Here is a 20104-nt window from a genome sequence, read left to right as displayed (position 1 = left end):
AAACAAAATTAACATTGGTAATTTTACAACTCAAAACAATCATGTTTACTACCTCCGATGTACACATCATGACGACTGCACCTCCTCGCCACATAAAAGTGGCTCACTGTCCATTCTCCTTGAAAACGGCATGCTATAAATATGCACATTAACTGCCAGAACACCTCCTTTGACCTATAATGAGGTCCATTGATTATGAATACATGTATTTTTTCTTCTTTTCAGGCACACAACACACACACGCATGTGCGCGCTTCCTGTTAGGTTATGAAAATATTTAGGTCAATGGTCAAAAGCCAAAAGAGGAGAGGATAATAAAAATCAGTGTTTTCAGCTTTGTTGTCAATAATCAACCCAATCCTACACAGGTCAGTAAGTCCATTAACACTGCTGACCCATCTGCTGTATCCCCCCCCCCCCCCTCCCCCCTCCTTCCAACCACTAATGACACAGAAATTACGTCTCTTGTGTGAACTTCCCATGGAATACATTTGCAAGCTCCGTTGAAGCAAACCTGGCATCACAACAGGCAGCAAGTGAAAACACAAAACCCCACATGTTCTGCAAAAACCACCACAACTCTACGTTTCCTCCTTGCTTTCAGTTCCTTGCTTTCAGTTTTAAACCAAAACATTCATCGGCTCTGTGGGCGCTCACTTGTTCGCTCTGCAGATAAACAGAACGTTCAGTTTCAGCCTCGGTCTCACTCAGCAGGAAGCACTGTATGACGAGAGATTGTTTTACAGTGCAATCCAGCCTGTGCGTTCCCTACAGGTTGGTACCACCCACACGACTACACATGCTCTCTGGCTGAACGGTATCTCCACCCCTCCCTGGAGTTTGATCCAAGCGCTACTGAGGCGGACCAGGCAGTTATAATCGTCATTAGCACCTGCTAGGACTGAGTAGCATATTGCAGGGCCTAGAATCACAGGGACTTTCACAGGAGAGTTGAAGAGCTCAGAGCACCATGGAGAGGGTGTAATGAGAGTAATGCTAGTAACTTGTGCAAGGGGAAAGTGTAACAGAACAATATAGTCAACTTTAGATGAATCTCATTGGGAATGGTTACTAGGAAACCTTTTCCCCCCACATGAATGCTGCAATAATCCCCCAATTGGCCTCAGCAGTGAATACTTTAATACTGCAGAATCATGTGTACAGCTATAAATAAGCTCGTCTCAGGGGGCAAGGACACTTTTACTTACATTTTGACGTGCCTCTGCTCAATGTCCACTCTGGTCAACTCCTCCTCCTCCAGGTCAGAGTCCCCTCCAGAGCTACTTTCTGTTACATCTGAGTCAAAGGCGCTTTCTGCAGAATGAAGGTTGGCGGATCCACTCAGATACAGCCTCTCAAGTTCCAAGGGCATGGAGCCGCTTTTCAGAAAACGACCGAGGCCGTCTCTGTTTGAGGAAGAGTGGCGACCAGTCCTCCATGTAGCTGTAGGGGTTGCAGTCTCCGATTTGCGGTTACTGGCCACAAGCCGGTTGAGAGCCGAGTCCAAGAAACCGCCCAGCTGCTGTTGAATGTGCCGCTCCACCTGCTTCGCCTGTACAACTTGAAGACGTTTGCGCAGGCGCCGCAGTCGGCTTTCAATCTCCGATTGGCGGCTGCTATTGAGAAGGGTGCGCTCCTTAACATGAGCATCAAGGCTGTCCGAGGAAGAAGTACAGGGTAGAGGAGGCTGTGGTGCAGGTGTGCAAGATGGGGAGCCCTGCTGGCTGCTACCTGGTCTCTCCCCATCAGAACTATGTGGCTGACTGGTAGACGTGTAGGGATCAGCCTCCTCCAAATTCACTTGTTCGGTGGGGTTAGGGTTGTCATGGGGATAGGGGGAGAGTGCATTAGACTGTAGCACTGGTGGATTAAGGTTCTTTCCCTCTGTATTTTGAGAAACCCCAGAGGAATGTATCTGTTTTAGGGTTCCTTTCACTGGGATATGCCCTGACAAGGTAGCCGTCAAGGTCTCGGAGTCCAAGGGCAGGTTCTGGGACTGAGAGTCTGTGGTGACAGACTGCTTGTCACCATTCACTGCCACAACAGAGCCAGGGCCAGACATAGTGACCAGCTTCTTGGCCAGGCCATTGACAGGTGCCATGGGCTGACCACCTCCGTTGGTGCTGCCACTCATGAGGCTTTTGAGCTGGCCGCCAGAAAGTTCAATCGCCTGCCTCTTCCTCAACAGGAAGTCTCCTCCGCCGTTAAGCAGGGAGCTGGGCAGTATTCTGTGGCTTTTCAACACAGATTGTTTGATAAGGACTCCTTGCAGCTTGATTGACTCCTTAGTTGAAGGGACAGGTGTCACATCAGAGCATAGGTAAGAAGCCACCAGTGGCTGGAGCTTTCCCAGGGCCGAGGCCTGAGCCACAGAGTCGGATTGAGGCTGCTGTTGCTGCTGTTCCTGGTCGCCGCCACAAAAGTCAAGAGGACAATCTTCGGACGCGGCCTTGCACTTAGCGGGGCCGCTGCTATGGATGAGGATGTTGCTGGCGTTACCGTTGTTCTCTGCACTGGCCGGTGAGAGACTTGAGGATGGGGCAGCCAGTTTGAAGCGGATGTGGTGAGCTTCGGCTGGGGCGTCGGTGAGAGCGGGCGCCATCGCAGCCATGCAGTGCAGAGGGACGGGCACCGCGGCCTGCTCCACACCACCCGCTTACTGCCCCACCTGAGGACAGCCTGAAGAGAAAGGAGAGAAAATAAAGACAGAAGGGGAGACAATAAATAAGTTTAACAATGTGGTCTAATGAACTCAAAATCAAATTATGATCCGAGATGATGTGAGAGGATGTTGGGCGGAGACATTTTCCTATCAATTCCCAGGTAACATTCACATCCTTGTACAGTGATGGACCACATAGTGTAAACAAATGCATAGACACTATCTACAACATATTTAAATACTGATTCAATAATTAAACAGTCAGCTCTACCAAAAATCGAATTTGTATTTGTGAAGGAAATTAAGTTCATACGGACAGACAACTTCATAGGCTATGTATAATGAAATGCAGCAAATAATATACAACTTCAATAAACTACGTATAATGTACATAAATGAGTGTGTGTGTGTGTGTGTGTGTATATATATATATATATATATATATATATATATATATATATATATATATATATATACATATATACATATATACATACACACACACACACATACATACAAACATACACACACACGTATATATACACACACACATATATATATATATGAATTATAAATAAGCAACGTGAAGGCAGGCTGTACAATAAAAGCTTCAACTTAAATACTTGCACTACAGGTTCTGTAACCTTCTAGAGAGTGGAAAATTACTAACATGAAAAAAAGAAAGTAGCATTTCCAAAACATTTGGTACCAGATATGATCAATGAAAATGCACTAATACCATTACAAGTCTTATATACACCGATTTAAAAACAAAACAACAGTAAATGTGTTCGACTAATCAAGTTACAGTCCTAATCAAATTAACTGGTGACTCACTGACATTTCGTTTGGCCTACTGGTTCGAAGTGTCGCTAAAAATGAACCCTACAAAAAGGGACCACAGAAAACACTTGAGATGAAGAGGAGGAACATTTGATAGCATTCAGACGTTCACTTGATTCTATCGAAATTCCAGAAAATGTTGTCCAACATCCACTGTCCCTCGTCAAAGACTCACATTAATTCATACCAAAAATGATTGGTATGCACTGACCTTGGTGAGTGAGATGCTAACGATATACATGGAATAACAGCAGACATCTGAGCTGCTTCCTGCAAAGCCAATAAATAATTCCCACTACACCCATGCATGTGTGAACAAGTCTTAATTGTCATTTACTCACAAGGCTCCTCTTTAAGGAATATGCATTACAATTAAATTCTGTGATTCCGGTGAGAAGGAAGATGTAGGGGAAAAGCCAATGCAAACGGTTCGAACCCCACTGCCCTACATGTGCCCTGGTAGGTCAGTGTGCAGCAGGAGTCCACACAGGCGGTCTAAGTAGGTGGATTTAGGCCCCGGCATTAGTCTGAAGCACATGATGTCATCCTGACTCCCGTTCCTGTGTCAATTTCAGCTGAACCCATTACACCTTCCCCAATTTCCCCAGGAGCGATTACCAGCAGAATGATGCTAATATTAAAAATGTAAAAGAGAACAATACAGTGGTTGAGGCGGAGTATTGACTCAGTGGTCTCGTTCACATCGACTCTCTGTATATCAAACTTTGAAAAAAAGAATAAAGCCTCCCTTCAAATAATACAAGATAAAGGGAGAGCTGCATCTCCGCGTATCGTCTGCAGGGTCAGATGAATGGGGGCTCAGTATTTCACCGCAGTTTCTAGTCAGCGCGCACTACGCCATGTTGGTATTTCCGAAGCAGATTATGCAATGCGATTCATCTAGCTAAAAACCGCCCATTCCGCTCCAAACACACCGGACTCGTTCATGCTCCGATGGGGGCAAATTAAACAAGTAACGCTGGTGGACGTTAATGTAAACACCAGTATCTCTGTGAGCTGTTAAGCTAAGAGATGCGACAAAAAACGTCCACATCAAACGTTAGCCAACCATAACGTAATCACCAAAAATGCCTTCCTGGTGTTTACAACAACACAATGTACATTTTAAAATCGGAATGTAGATGTACGCGAGTGTAATAACGTCGTTTCGTTATCTTGTTACCAGCTTCCGCAAGAAAACCCACATTAACATCAGCGCTGTTTTGTATCAGCGAGCCGCGGCGGTAGGAAGGAAAAACACGGATCTCCACATGAACAGACAAGATAAACATCTCACTAAAAAACGAGTCACTCTTATACAGTACATGCACATTAAATGTGCTTCTGGCTAACGTTAGCTCGGAGGGGAGAAAACGCTGCTGATGCAAGAAACACACAACCTGCTCGAGGAAGCCCAAACCGCAATGAAACGCCATCTAACCCTCATCACATTAGGTCTCTTGTTCTTTTTACACCTTTCGTTAAAGTAGCACCAGTTTAGCGATATTAGATTTTGGTGAACGCTTTACGCAAACCTCACTAGGCAAGTAAACATGTTAGTTGCCGACTACGTAACCCACGCGAACCTCGGCGATACTTCTAGCCAATAACGCCCAAAGTAATGTGTATAATACGTTTTTAAAAAGGGGGCAACACACGGGTTAACAGCAGGGTTAAATCCAGGTGATGCAACACAACGAATGTGGTCAGAAGCCCACTCGTTGTGGATCACAACTTATCTTTAAGACCCTATTGCAAAAGTGGAGACATGGTGTGCATTGCAATTAGACGGAGGAAATAAATACAGACGGGGCCTGTTGTTGCGAGTGACCGTGCTTTGAACACGCTCGTGGGCGATCAAACCAGCGGGGTTACATTAATGCACATATGTCAGGGAGCAGAGAAGTTGGGAGTAGACCCTGCCAGTCTAGCTAGCTCGCTAACAAAGAAAAAGGAGGAACCTACCACGTGACGAGGTTGCACTATCCGAGGGAATTTCGGCAACAATCCCCTGCAGTTTAAGTGGGAAAAAAACAAGGGTCCTAACACACAAAAAAACTCGAATCGATCCCTATGCCATTAAATAATCCAACAAAAAATGCAACCAGATCGGCCCTGAAAAGGCCCAGTTGACGGAGCCGCTTCGGGTCTCGTTCCGGATTCAGGCGAATGGGCGAATCAACGGTCTACACCTTGCTCGAGCAGCTAGCTTCGCCTCGCCGCTAACGAGCAGCGAATATAATGACAAGGCCGCGAATCGCTTCGCTCTACTCCGATTCACGTCAAATGTAGGCGATTTCCCGGTAATCCTTTACCAAAAAACACGATTCTCAGTAAACGGAGGGGTAATCCAGGCGGTGGGTTTGTCGCGAGCCTTTTTCTCTCGTTTTAGGGAGAGACGCTTAGAAAATGGCGGCTAGCTCCTCTCCCTCGGATTTGAGTCTGACAAACATAGGAGGGCTGTGTGTGTGTGTGCGTGCGTGCGTGTGTCAATGTGTGTGTGTGTGTGTGTGTGTGTGTGTGTGTGTTGCTGGTAGGCGGGAGACATTTCTCATACTCACCACTAGAGTAAAGGGCAGATAAGAAACGACAGAAAAGCTCAAAAGAAGACACCACAGGAGGGCATTGTCTACCAGAAAAACAACATAGCGCAATGTCACTTTAGCGCGAGTTCAGACGCCGCGATGAAGCTGCTGCTGCGGGTTGAACTGGAAACATTAGCACGGTTACATGCGTGATACCTGCAGTAAATACGCTATCATGCTTGAACCACATGGCTCTTATCCATGCAGCAGCTGTACACACAGTCACTCGTCTTCTAAATGGCTGAATAATAATAAAAGTGATCACCATGTTCCATGTTTTCTTGAAAGGAGACCCCCCTTCTACCAGGAACCAGATCCTCCTCCTACTGCAACACCTCTGTGAAGGTGCAGGACTTGTTATATTCAGCTATAATATACATATAATACAGGGTTCTCATTCCAAGTCAAATTCCCTGACTTTCACCGACTAAAGAGTTGAATCTCCAGGCCTCATAATGAAGGTAAAAACAGGCAATCTTTGTGTTGAACAACAAGAAGCAGCCTTGGCATTGTAAACACATTAATTTGTGAGCTTTGAGAACAAAACCTAAAGTTTCCACTGCTTGAACGGTGCACAATTACTCTGTTATTTGTTGTTGACGTGTGCTAAATTGTCCCTGGAAATCAATGTAACCATAACAACCACTCTACGAAACAGGAGGGAAATCATTAAATAACCCGGTAAATTAAAATACAGCGTGGGAAAATATTACATTTTGATAAATGGCAACTCAAATTTAAACATGCTACAAACAAAATTCTCAGATTCCCTTTCCCTGTCCGAAAAACAAGATTTTACAATTCCCTGATATTCCAGAAAGTCACTGACCCGTGTAAATACTAATAATACACCACCAACATTATGTGTAAAAGCAGGGCTGAAAGCACCAAATAAGAAAAATGTGTACAAACTAAACTACAGCTACATTGTTCTCTGCACTGTAATTCAATTAAAAACATCAGCCTCTGAGATTTTGTTTTGTTTACTCTGTGTCAAGAGGTTGGTAATTGGTCATTTGAGGCTGTGGATTAAGATGTTTTATAATACAACACCACAAACTGCAGCATCATAGTTATGTAAGATAATTCTAAAGTCTCAACAAAAATATGGAGAAGCACCATAATCAGACAAAATTTGTGCATAACCTACCACGCAACCTACACACCTTACTAAGACAGTAAAGACATATCTGAAAACTGAGTATTCATATCTATTCTACTACCTGTACCCAACGGCAATGAGCAATATCTCTTTTCTTTAAAGAACAATATGGCTTAAGCATATTATTTGTAATAACTTGCACTGTGCATACATTGCATTTCTTAGTTTGAACACTAGATGTCGCTGTCATTTTGAACAACTACTTGACCTACATTGATTACTAGTCAATGAAAAGATTTACCTCACTTGATGAGGTAAACAGGGGAGTGCTGAACATTTCATAAATGTTGGGGAAATGTGTGGATTTGCACAGGAGTCCACTGAAGAGTTTACAAAGAGATACAAATAAAATATTTAAGACGTTTTGTTCAGTCCGTGTCAGAGGTTGGTGATAGGTCATTTGAAGCTGTAGCTCGATGATCGCGTTGTAGAGGATTAAGATGTAATAATAATAATAATAATAATAATATTCTCAGAATACAGCAACACCACAAATTGCGTGGTAGAATACGGCTGGGTATCGTTTTAAAATCTCTAATACTAAAAACGTCTGTGTATGTTAAATGCTGTCCAAACACAAGCAGCATTATAATGATTATTGCATTAATGCAAAAATGTTTTTGTTTTTTAAATTGGGAACTACTTGATGGGCGGTTGTATTAAATTGTACAGGTATTGCTATACGCATGTCCATTCCCTGACAACTAGAAAGTAGACATGGCAGTGTTATTGCATACGTATGAGGCCTTGAATTTAGCACTAATTTAATTTAATAATAAAGAAGAGTTTATTTAACAGCATGTAGCTAGCCTTCACGGATAAGAATTAAATATATTTAGCTACAAAATCTGTCATATTAGTGACACTGATATCTCACCTGAGGAACTGCAACATCAGTTGCATCATGTTCAGTATTTGCTGGGATTTATTATGAATACAGCATGACGTTATGGTGTGGCAGTGGTGGGACATATGCTATTTACTCCTTTTAGATGAGTTATTATTAATATACGTTTTAAACTGCACATCCCAAAGATAAGGGATGTGCATTCCATGTTGAGGGAGTTCAAATTGCTTCAGTAAATCACCTGTTTTAACATTTCCATTTGGTGACTTTTTAAACTTCTATACCTTTTAAATAAACAGCCGTTTATTACTTTCTGTGCACTGGAGGATTTTCCCAGGAAAGTTTTGTTGCATTTAGATGCAAATAAACGTCTTACTTCAGACAGGTCATACACAATCTCTGTGTACGATCGGGCTACCATAGTGAACATGCATTATCATAAATTATAAGTGATTATTCATGTGTGCGCACATATGTGTGTGAATGTGAAGGACTAAAAAAAAAAGGGGGGGGGGGGGGATCCATCTTCTTTCAGGAGAGCAACAGGCTGCGCAAAAGGTACTTCCATCATCCTCCAGCTCCTCCAGGGGGATTCAAGAGGCCTTACACCCCACACTTTGTTATGGGACATGTTATCCATCAGCATCGTTTCAACTCCCCTCCCAGTCGGACCTGAACGACCCTGATAAGATGCACCGTATGCGCCTCCTTCCCGGGTGAAAGGCCAGCCGGGCACCCCGACATGGGACACTCACAATCTCACCGCTGTCGTAGTTACCAACTCAGAGCATCATGACGTCGCACAGGCTTCACACAACAATAATAATGACAACTGCTCTTAATAAATACCTTTAACTCCATTGTTGAGATGCTCCATTCAATAATCCGAGGGGCCATAATCCAAGTTAGTGCGCGTGGAGGTAACATAACACCTAAAAAACGAACAAAAAAGCATTAGTTTGATCTTATTCAAACACTTCGGGTGGTTTTAGTTGCTAACTTAACTTGACTATTTTACGTCCAGCTGGCATGCTAGCGCTAACCGGGCTAACGTTAACCTACAGCGGACGTTATCATCGCAAATGTATAATGAAAAAGTTTTACATGTGGACTAATAGTAACACCGAGTTGAGGAATATAAGAGTAAGTTACTAAGGGGGGGCTCTTTGTTGACTAGTCGCACCCAATAATGTGCTGACAGCGATTTATTTTGGTGATACAATTAACAGTAGTTTCTATCAGCTAGCTAATGTTAGCCCCGGCTAATGTTTGACGTAGTAAGCTAACGGCCAATAACAGCCCAAGTTAGCTAGCGGACTAAGCTAACGCTAAACTAGCTTGTTTGCTTCCCGATCCCATACTGACTTCTCAATGACTGCCGTTTTCTTTTTCTTTTTTTGCCCGTTTGGCAGAAAAAGTGCGTTGAAAAAATCTAACCCGCTCAAAGCGAACAGCGGATAGTTTAACGCAACCGAAGTCGCTTCGCCGACAAGTGGCGCGTTTGTTAGTTTTGAGAAAAATAAGACAAAAATCTTACTTACCTGCTTGTCCTGTTACTAACCGTTTCGACTTGATAACAACCGCCCCTCCGCGCGTTCCTATTGGTCGTCGCGTCCATTCGCGGCTTCCCATTGGCTCCCCGCCGCCGTCACTCTCGGCGAATGCCCGTACAGCGGAAATGTGGGACGAAAGTTCACATCACGAAACTTCATTATCCAAAGAAATGTGTTGTTTTTAATTGGAAAATGTCTCCGCAAGCTCCGTCTGACTTATAAACGGACGCTTTTGCCGCGAGGCTACACGAGGGACGTGCACGTGCCGTCGCATACTAGCTACTTAAAGTCCAGCCTGCGGTGTTTTCACGCAATCTCACTGCAAAAACACCTCATATTTCTGCTGCCTCGTCTTCGGGGCTTCACTCAGAAACGACCCACCGCAGCTCACAGCACGATCAAAAAACATGCATACGATGCAGATAGCTGCAAATGAGTTTGTTCAATGTGTTTTATTTCATTTGATGTATTGCATCAAATGCTAAACACGTTGTGTTGCTACTGGTGGTGATGATATTTGGGTGGTTTGGGTGTCTCCATCATTTAACCCCAAAGTAGGACAGGAGATCTACAAGAGAATACTTCTCCTTTATAAGAGTGGAGTTCAAACTGGAGCTGACGAGACCAGAGAGGAGTGGAAGTAGAGATTAGGGTTAGGGTTGGGGCGTTATTATTGATATATAATATATTTATGTGGAGATCCACAGTCTGACATTGGTGCAAAGTTATTAAGTACATTTCATGTTATACATTTCTTGAATTCCACCGCCCCCCACATTCACAACCAGGGTTTTCACTTTTTTAATGAATTATTTAGATGATAACATGTCTATAATGTGCTGGACTGTAGGCCCAGTTGGTGTCACTTTCTTTTAATATCTGTCTTGAGAAAGTGAACACCCAAACCCACACACATACACACACATTAACACTCAGATCTCAGACTCCCTTTATTAACGCTCATAGGAAAACAGCTAAAATAAAGATCTAAAATATAAAATAACGTTAGACAGCAATGCATTTCACCTCATATTACATTTACCTTATATCCTGTATCATATCAATCTACAGACACTGTGGTGGAGACGTAGAAGAAAAAACTTTCATTTTGTGTCATTTCAATGGGTGATTTGCTTATGGAGCAAAGTAAGTCAGTACTTTTCTTTACTTTTGAGGTACTTGTATTTTACTTAATTTAACATTCAATCTTCGCTACTCGACTTCATCTCAGGGAAAATATTGCACTTTCTACTTCACCACACCGCACTTCACCATTTTAAAAATGAAAACGTGTTGGATTTATTAAATAAGATATCACACACACTACACACAGTATTCACTCACCCATTCAAATAATATAAATCAGGTGTTCCAATCACTTCCATGGCCACAGGTGTATAAAAGCAGCACCTATGCATGCAGACTGTTTCTACAAACATGAAAGAATGGGTCGCTCTCAGGAGCTCAGTGAATTCCAGCGTGGTACTGTGATAGGATGCCACCTGTGCAACAAGTCTAGTCGGGAAATGTCCTCCCTCCTAAATATTCCACAGTCAACTGTCAGTGGGATTAGAGCAAAGTGGAAGTGATTGGGAACGACAGCAACTCAGCCAAGAAGTGGTAGACCAGGTAAAATGATGGAGCGGGGTCAGCGGATGCTGAGGCACATACTGCACAGAGGTCACCAACTTTCTGCAGAGTTAATCGCTACAGACCTCCAAACTTCATGTGGCCTTCAGATTATCTCAAGAACAGTGTAGAGAGCTTCATGGAATGGGTTTCCATGGCGATCAGCTGCATCCAAGCCATACATCAGCAAGTGCAATGCAAAGTGTCGGATGCTGTGGTGTAAAGCACGCCACCACTGGACTCTAGAGCAGTGGAGACGTTCTCTGAAGGGACCAATCACGCTTCTCCATCTGGCAATCTGATGGACGAGTCTGGGTTTGGCGGTTGCCAGGACAACGGTACTTGTCTGACTGCATTGCACCACGTGTAACGTTTGATGGAGGGGGATTATGGTGTGGGGTTATTTTCAGGAGCTGGGCTTGGCCCCTTAGTTCCAGTGAAAGGAACTCTGAATGCTTCAGCATACCAAGAGATGTTGGACAATTCCATGCTCCCAACTTTGTGGAACAGTTTGGGGACGGCTCCTTCCTGTTCCAACATGACTGTGCACCAGAGCACAAAGCAAGGTCCATAAAGACATGGAGGAGAGAGTTTGGTGTGGATGAACTTGACTGGCCTGCACAGAGTCCTGACCTCAACCCGATAGAACACCTTTGGGATGAATTAGAGTGGAGACTGAGAGCCAGGCCTTCCCTCCAACATCAGTGTGTGACCTCACAAATACACTTCTGGAATATATAAACAATTTATTAAATATTTACTGCTGTTCAGCTCACCTCAACAATATTTACCATGTCAATGTTTTTCATGTGTTTTGTTGGCTTCAGTTGATGCGTCACCAAATTCCATTTTGTCTTTACTTGTGTGTACAGGTTACTGAGGCAAAAGCAGCACAATACTGCCATGTACAATTACTACAATAAAAGTACCCAAGTACTCATCAACAGCCTCTGATAGTATTAAATATTATAGCATATTATTATTATTATTATTATTATTATTATTATTATTATTATTATTACCGTATTAATGTGTAAGCAGCATTTATTATTATAGGGATCACAGTTGTGTGTAACTATATGTACATATTACATATTCTTGAGTGTGTATTAGCCAGATGTGTCAAAAGTACAGATGTTCTTTACTCAAGTAGAAGTACTGATTCAACTTCTTTACTCAGTGAAAAAGTACAGCTCTGAAATGTATTTAAAGTATAAAATAAAAGTATTTCTATGCAGGACATTTCCACTGACTGGTTTTTTAAAAGGCTAACTGAATCATCGATAATTCCCCTCAAATGCATTACAACTAAAGTAACAAGCCTGTTTTGAAAATGTGAGGAGGAGAAAGTATTTGTTTTAAAACGCAGAGAGGGAAAGTAAAAAGTTTAGTACAGATACCTGAAAACTAAGTACAGTAACAAAGTATTTGTACTGTTACTGTAGTGATGAAACTCTTAGATCCCATCCTCTGTCCAACATGCAAATATGTATAAAACAAGTTGGGCAAGTAAAATCTAATTAGAATAAATAAAATATAGGGAAATCAAATCTGACTGTGATATACAGATAGTTAAATGTATAAACTGTGAACAGGTTGTCGACTGTGATACACTGATGTTTATCCCACTCTTCTCTTACAGACCGTTAACTTGTGACCTGGATGGAGACCAGAACCTGGACTCTTCACAAGTCAGTCTGCAGCTGGAGAAGCTCCATCATGTCGTACCTCCGCTCTTCATCCTCAGTCTCTCAGCTTCAACCAGCAGGTATCAGAGCTTGTGCATTAGTAGTATTAGTATACGTACATGTATTAGTAGAGTAGGTCTCGGCCTTCAGATCTGTTATTTTGCTCCTCAGCGAAAATATATATATATATTTTTAAATGTTTTGCTTCATGACTGGAAACTTATTTAGGAGAAAACTTTGTGTAGTTGTAGTGAAGCAGCACTAGGTGGCGCTGAAACATCACACTGAACACCATCACCCTAGGGCTTCTTCTATGAGCCTCATCATGATGTTAATATGTAGTTTTAAGTTGCATGCAAACATTCCATATGGTTTATAATAAGTTGTGGAAAGGAAGTACATTTACTCAAGTACTTAAGTACACATTCTATACTTTCTTCTCATGTCACTTTCTACTTTTACTCCGCTACATCTCAGAGGACAAATATCCTACTCTTTAATTTCACGACAGCTTTACTTACGTTACAAATTCAGATTGTTTGCACACAAAACATCTAAAAATGTAAATGTGCAGCCGAAACAGAAAACAGGAAGTTAACTGGCAACTATTTTCATGGTTGTGGCTTTTCTTTATTACTGATAATATAGAAAATAATCTGCAGAAGAAATCCATAATAAAAAGAATCATAAATGAATGGCTGAAAACAAGCTCCACCTCAACCAACTCCAACAGACAAATCTGCATGAGTGATAATAATCTAATGATTTATATTTAGTAGGTATTTACATTTATGTACTTTTACCGAAGTAACATTTGCCAACATATGTGACGTGAGACGGACAATGTTGGACAGAACCAGACTTCCTCACACTGGGCGGGAGGAGGGGTGGAGGTGGGGGGGGGGGGGGGGGGGGGGACTGGAGCCTAACTGGGTCACTCTATCCCAGTTGTGTGGTTTACATCTGGACTGGTTTCCTGTATGTTCTCAGCTCTGGTGCATATAAATGCACCGCAGAGAGCCAGTTGGCATGACAGCGTCCTCCTGGGATGTCCGCATCACCACCACCACCTTTCATCATCATCATCATCATCATACAGATCCCCCTCCAGCTTTACAGCCGTTTATCTCATCCTACTGCATTTATATTCTGTGCATCTCCACAGAAGACTCACGATGGCCAACGGCAGCTGTTAAGTGTTCTGGATGTCCACGTTACATTCGGTGTTTTGGAATTAAAGTATAAACAGTGTGAACGATGTTCGCCTGCAGGAGTGAAAGAAGTACTGATGTGTTGTTAAAATGTTGAACTGTTACTGTTATAATCACATTGTTACATTCAAGAAGTAAAAGTAGAAAAGAATTAACAGCTGAGTAAAGGTATTTGTCGGGCAGAGCGTGTTACGAGTTTAATTACCACGTTGTTCACCGCTTCAACAATAAATGCTGAAAAAAATACACGTTTCTTCGTATTTTTATATCAAAATCCAAAATCTTTTTCCTTCTGGAGAACAAAATATGACATCTGCTTACATCAGCTAGTAGCAACCAATTACTACCAATAATATCATGAGTCCCATCAATCAATCAGAGCTAGAGGTCATGAGGTCATCTTTTCAACCAAAGCAGAAGTCCTCCCAACGTTAAGCCCCGCATCTCAGAAATACATACCATACAGAAAATCCTGAACTCCACTCCAGCCCGACTTTTAAAGTGAAATATGAGAATGAAGCGTTTCGACTCAGTGGCTCCCAACGTGCGGGGCTGAGCCGGCGGCTCGCAGCTAACGGTGCTAACAGCACAAACAAACCGGGGGGACAGCATTACGCTGCCGTGACAACGCTGTCGTTCGGGGCGCCATCATCAGCTCAGAGTCTATTAATGTTATTACTGATATTTTAACGCATATTTTAATTACTGCTGGTGGAGATGAAGCAAATTTACTACTTTACGTTATACATCATGTACATTATATTTATAGAGTTTAACGTACGTCAATGTATCACATTTTATAATTTGGTCATATATTATGTTTGTAAAACCTTAATTTGTACCGTAACTACAAGTACTTTTACATTAGTAACGTACTTGTGTAGAAATACTGTGTTATAAATAAAAGTCCTGCATTGGAAATCTAACGTCAGTGAATTTAAGACCACTTGTTATTCAGGATCTTGTGAGATTAATAAATGTTATATTACTGGATTATAATTAGTGATGCGTTCATGTTTCATCACTTTAGTGTTGCAGCTGATAACTATGGAGCTCCTTTTAACTACTTTATAAACTGCTGGGTAGCTTATCCCATAATTTATTTGTTGATTTTGCTCTTTTGTTAAATTAAATTACCGTGAAGGTGAAACCAGTGTGTCGTTTCTGCTCTTTACTACAAAACACACCAACAGTAAAACAGTAGCTCCTCTCCAGACAAACCAACAGTCATGAAATCATCAGCTGAGGCGAAACCCTACTTTAAATCAGAAAACGTAGATGAATCTGTGAGACGGCAGTCGGAGTCGCCCTGAAGCCACTCTGCAGGCAGCGACAAACCTGGAAGGGCCCTGAAAAGGGTTTAACATGGAGGTTCACATCCGATTTAATGTTCCAACGATGTGATCCTTTGGAAATCAACATGAAATACTGTCAGTCACTTTGTGCAACTTGCATTAACATTAAAAGCAGCAGCTCCTTTTGTTTATGCCGTTGATGATGCTGAATGTTGGGGGGACCTCGGGTCAGTCTGTGGGGGGATGCGGTTCAGGAACCAGAGGGGTTGCCGGTCCACAGGATGTGGAAAGGCTGCTTAGAGTGAGGCACCAGGTCCCCCAAACCTGGTCCGCGTGCCGTGTTCTACCTCCCCACTGCTCCCAATACTAAATGCTTCACAAGTGTCTAACAGTTATTAAATTCATCCCCATTTATATTCTGTGTATCGGCTTCTTGCAGATCTTCACTGATGTCGACGGCTGCACTTAAATTTCCCCACTGTGGGACCAATAACAGATTATCTTAAGTGTCGGAGACGTCTTGTTCTTCATTTGATGCACATTCAATTTAGATGTCTGGATCATTTGGAGACCAGAATCCAAAATAAATTCTGTCTGAAAGGTGACTCGCAGGAATGGAAGGAGCAAAGTGGCAATACCTTTCAACGTGGACGGCTGAGCCGGCGGCTTGCAGCAAATGGCACTAACAATTCGAACAACAGCTACAGCACTTGGGAAGGCGTTGCCAGCTGTAACCGCTGTGTGAGTGCAGAGCGGCGGTTGTGCTCTGTAAACAAAGCAAGGAGAAGCTGCAATAACCACACACACAGAGGGAGAGTGACTTCATTCTCTCTAACTGTAAATTGACAATGGTTTGATGCTAATATATCCCTTCAGTGAGACTACGTTTACACGACGGCCTCGCTGTGTCCATCAAACGCTTTGTTTTCTCAGCGTTATGACATCACGGCGAGTATGCGTACAAAAACGCAATAATTTAGTTTGGACGAGTTAACTCGGTAATCTGTTGTTGTTAAAGATGTCGTCTTACTCAGGCACGGCTGTTTGACTGCAAACGTAATATGCATGTGTGAGGTCGAGCCTTGACATCACCGTTTCCATGGGGACCAGTATTGCTAGTTCACATGGCGATGCTGGATTTTCTTATTCAAAAGATTTCACTCCGGAATCTGGTATCAAAAGTCTTCATTTGCAACCCCCTAAAATGCTGTCGTCGTGTAATCAAATATCCAGAACATAAAAAATACTTTTGCGTATTACGTTGAAGACGTCGCGTAAACGGCCCTGCGGGATCCTCATCTGTCAGCCAATAATAAGAGAGTGTCGTCTCCATGCCGGCTGATTAGAAGCAGAAGAAGCTTCTCTCTCGGTTTTTCCCGGCCGGAGAGAAAATGCTCACTTGTGCAGAAGGATCTTATTTAAGAGCCGAGCTCCCCGCCGAGACGCACACACACACAAAGCTTAAAAGGCTCACACGATGCTCAAGATGTATTTCTTGTTTGCTTTGGTCTCAGGGGAAGGTGGAGACAAATGGCACCGGGATGCCGAGCCTTTAAAGCGCCTCCCCTCCACAATAAAGCGAGCTCAGTGTGTATTTTTGTTCCTATAAAAAAACGAGTTCTTTAAATAAACCTGATGTCAACAATTGTTGAATTTTTCATTCCGTCAAATGCAACACACAGTTTATTGTCTCTTCACATCGTTTTAAGTACGAAAAAACAACAATATTGAAGAATAAATAATAATAAATAATGTTGTGAGTTACATTGTGAGCTTGTTTTGTAGAGATGCCGTTGACGATGCTGGAATGATGACGTGTCACCGCGGCTGCCTCTTCCTGCTGACGTTCCTTCGGCTGATCATCAGCTGAATGATCACCATCATCAGAACCTGCCTCCAGTTTGAGCTCCTACACAACCGTTCAGAAGTTTGTAATCTGCTGCCACAGAGTGTCTGAGAGGACTTCTACATGTCTGCATGGTTTTTCATGCTTTTAGGAGAAGTAGATGTCATTTAGTTCATGGGGAACTCAGTCGGATGTCTGTCAGAGTGAAAGAGATAAAGAGCCTTTGGAGCAACAGTGGAATTAGAAGAAATCAGCAGTCGTCAGTCAAAGAAACCGGAAGCTTAAGATTTAAATAGGAAAAGCTTCCTGTTTCACAAAGAGGATTAACTCAGTATTTAGGAATGATGGAGGGTCACTGATGCTTAGATATAGATATTTTTAGAATAGAAAGAGAGACGTCAATGTAACAGCTGATTACAAACTTTTGAACAGCAGTTCTGGTGTTATGTAATACCCCTCGAAAAACCCTTCAATCACCGATGGAGCAGCTTCACAGATCGCTGGCATGATTTACATTAGAATAACGTCACAGTGGCATGTGAAATGTTAAATTATATCAACCAGTCACGACCAGAGCTCACACATATGATGGCGTACCGGGGCCATGTAGGTAAAACAACAACAACAGATCTGGGGAAAATTACAAGAAAAAATTATCTGAGACTATAGTCACACATTTATGAGAAATATGTCAGAAATTTACTGTAAAAAAAACATAAAAAAAACATATTTTTTGTGTAAGTATATGAAAGGAAACTCAAATTGTCTGAGATCAAGTTCACCTAACCTACAATGGCCCCAATACGCTGTTACACACACATCACTTGAAAGGGATGAAAACAAAGTGAGTTCAGGGCGACAAAAAGAAAGATGATATTCACATATAGTTTGACATAAACAGCAGTTGATAAAAAATGCACAGGTGCGAGGCAAACTGGTATAATAGGAATGTGGACTGTGAACTGCTGATCACGGATTAATGTGCCCATGAGATTCACAGTGTGTGGTTTGTGGTTTTTTGGTTTATATTTGTGACTTCAACCCTCCCTCCCTGATATATATATATATATACCACAGAAAGTCACCTGATAAGATACGAGAATTAACTTCCTGGTTGAACGAAGCTCATTCGTCTCAGCGGCTGCTGGTAGAGACGTGTCGGTCAATAGTAAGTCTCTTTGTTCGGCTGAAGAGTTTTGTTCCAAAAACTCTAAAAATCCATCAAAGTTCATCCTTGACCTTCAACTCTCCTGTTTCGGTTCATTCACTGGTCTCAACAGCAACCGTGGAGTAAAAGTACTAATACAACACTGTCAAAAATACTATTACAAGCAAAAATAGTATAATCGGGAAACATATGGTGTAAGTATTAAAAGTATGTTATGCTATTATATATAATATCATATTATTATTATTGGTATCTCCATCGGGAGATAATGAGATCAGCTTTGTGTGTGTGTGTGTGTGTGTGTGTGTGTGCATCTATGCGTCTGTCCACAGATAATGTTGCATACCACTGCACCAAAAACTTTTTGGGAGCTCATTTGATGATATGACTAACTATAATTGGTTAGTTTTGTAGGTTTTGTATGTACAAATCTTAATTTGTAACGTAACTAAAGCCGCTTAAATGTAGCGACGTAGATGTTTAAAGTAGCATATTTCTACTTAAGTGCAGGACTTGGGTTACATTCCACAACTAGCTACCCCCACTGCTTCCTGACTTTATGCTAAGCTAAGCTAAGCTAACTGCCTCCTGGCTCGATTCTTAACATCCGACAGCGATAACAGATTTAGTAATTTAATGCATGACCCTTAAATCGCGGCAGATCATTATTTTGGAACAAAACTCCTCAGGTAGAAAATGAATGGAATGTGTTCAAACTTTCTGGAAAGTTGATGAGAGTAGCACGACCGCACCAAGCTGGCTGAGAACGGGGGAAGATAGCACAACATCAAATTAACAAACACTACATCCAGACATGTGAGAGAGAAAAAAAAAATATGAAAATCTTGATTGTAATAAGTTAGTCGCTGCGTTTTGAGTCCTCTGGGTTGGAATCCAGTTCAGTTCAGTCCAGCAACACCAGCCCCGAGTTCTCACTGACGTCGGATAAAAACAAAAAAACACAACAGAGACTATCCATGGCAGGCAAACGTTAAAGAATAAGGAGTGCTGTACATTCAGACCCAGATTCAAAGTGGCCCAGTTTGGTCACGTGCATCTTATGATCCACTAACCTCCAGGTTTCACAAAGTCTGCAGTGTCCTTTATCTCCATCCTCATCCATTTTCAAGTCCGTGTAATGTCCCCCCTGAGGTTCGGGAGACGGATGCAGCCTCCCTCCACAGCCTCGCCTCACAGAGTATCTCAGCGTTCTCTGGTGATGTGGCAGAAAGCGATGACGACGGTTGCCGGGTCTCCAGGACGACAGCGGTCTCTCATAGCGACGTGGACTGCTTGATGCTGTGAAAGCTGACCCGCGAGGGCGACGTGGGGATGGACATGGCCTGGGTCATCCGGGCTCGGATGGAGTGCTGCTCCTGCCAGCGGTGGAACCGCTTCCTCACAGCCGACCGCACCTGTCAACCACAAAAAAAGTCAGCTGATGGATCATTGTGTTACCGTGGTAACTGTTTACTGAAATGTTATCTGGTTTGGTTGGAGGTTATGTTCTGGGTTCAGTCCGTTTGTCAGGGAGAAAAGGCGCTGGTCTGATGTTAATGGAAGGCTGGAAGATATTTCCCCTCAGGGAACCGTCCTCGGCCTGCAGGCCGGTGCT

The 20104-nt window shown here is 42.6% G+C and overlaps 2 protein-coding genes across 4 annotated transcripts in view; both read right to left on the bottom strand.

The window, feature by feature from the left end:
- The window catches only part of LOC311032771 (KAT8 regulatory NSL complex subunit 1-like), a 33827-nt gene extending 24160 nt beyond the window's left edge, over positions 1-9667 (bottom strand). For 2 of the 3 annotated variants that reach the window (XM_084039785.1, XM_084039787.1), the window contains exons 1-2: positions 5471-5946; positions 1209-2679 (exon numbers count right to left, since the gene is read on the bottom strand). In XM_084039785.1, coding sequence (XP_083895911.1) covers positions 1209-2611 — 1403 coding nt within the window. In that variant the 5' untranslated portion in view covers positions 2612-2679; positions 5471-5946. Of the gene's footprint in view, positions 1-1208; positions 2680-5470; positions 5947-8948; positions 9032-9640 lie in introns of those variants that run through there. The other variant, XM_084039786.1, reaches the window with a different exon arrangement.
- A 9386-nt stretch (positions 9668-19053) lies between these two features.
- The window catches only part of LOC311033070 (corticotropin-releasing factor receptor 1-like), a 47493-nt gene continuing 46442 nt past the window's right edge, over positions 19054-20104 (bottom strand). The window contains exon 14 of the mRNA XM_084040248.1: positions 19054-19904. Coding sequence (XP_083896374.1) covers positions 19764-19904 — 141 coding nt within the window. The 3' untranslated portion in view covers positions 19054-19763. The remainder of the gene's footprint in view (positions 19905-20104) is intronic.

This window comes from Eutrigla gurnardus (genome assembly GCF_963514095.1).
Source record: "Eutrigla gurnardus genome assembly, chromosome: 22".
Classification (NCBI taxonomy): Eukaryota; Metazoa; Chordata; class Actinopteri; order Perciformes; family Triglidae; genus Eutrigla; species Eutrigla gurnardus.
The sequence above is the reverse complement of the archived record's forward strand: the minus strand, read 5'-3'. Positions and strand labels throughout refer to the sequence as shown.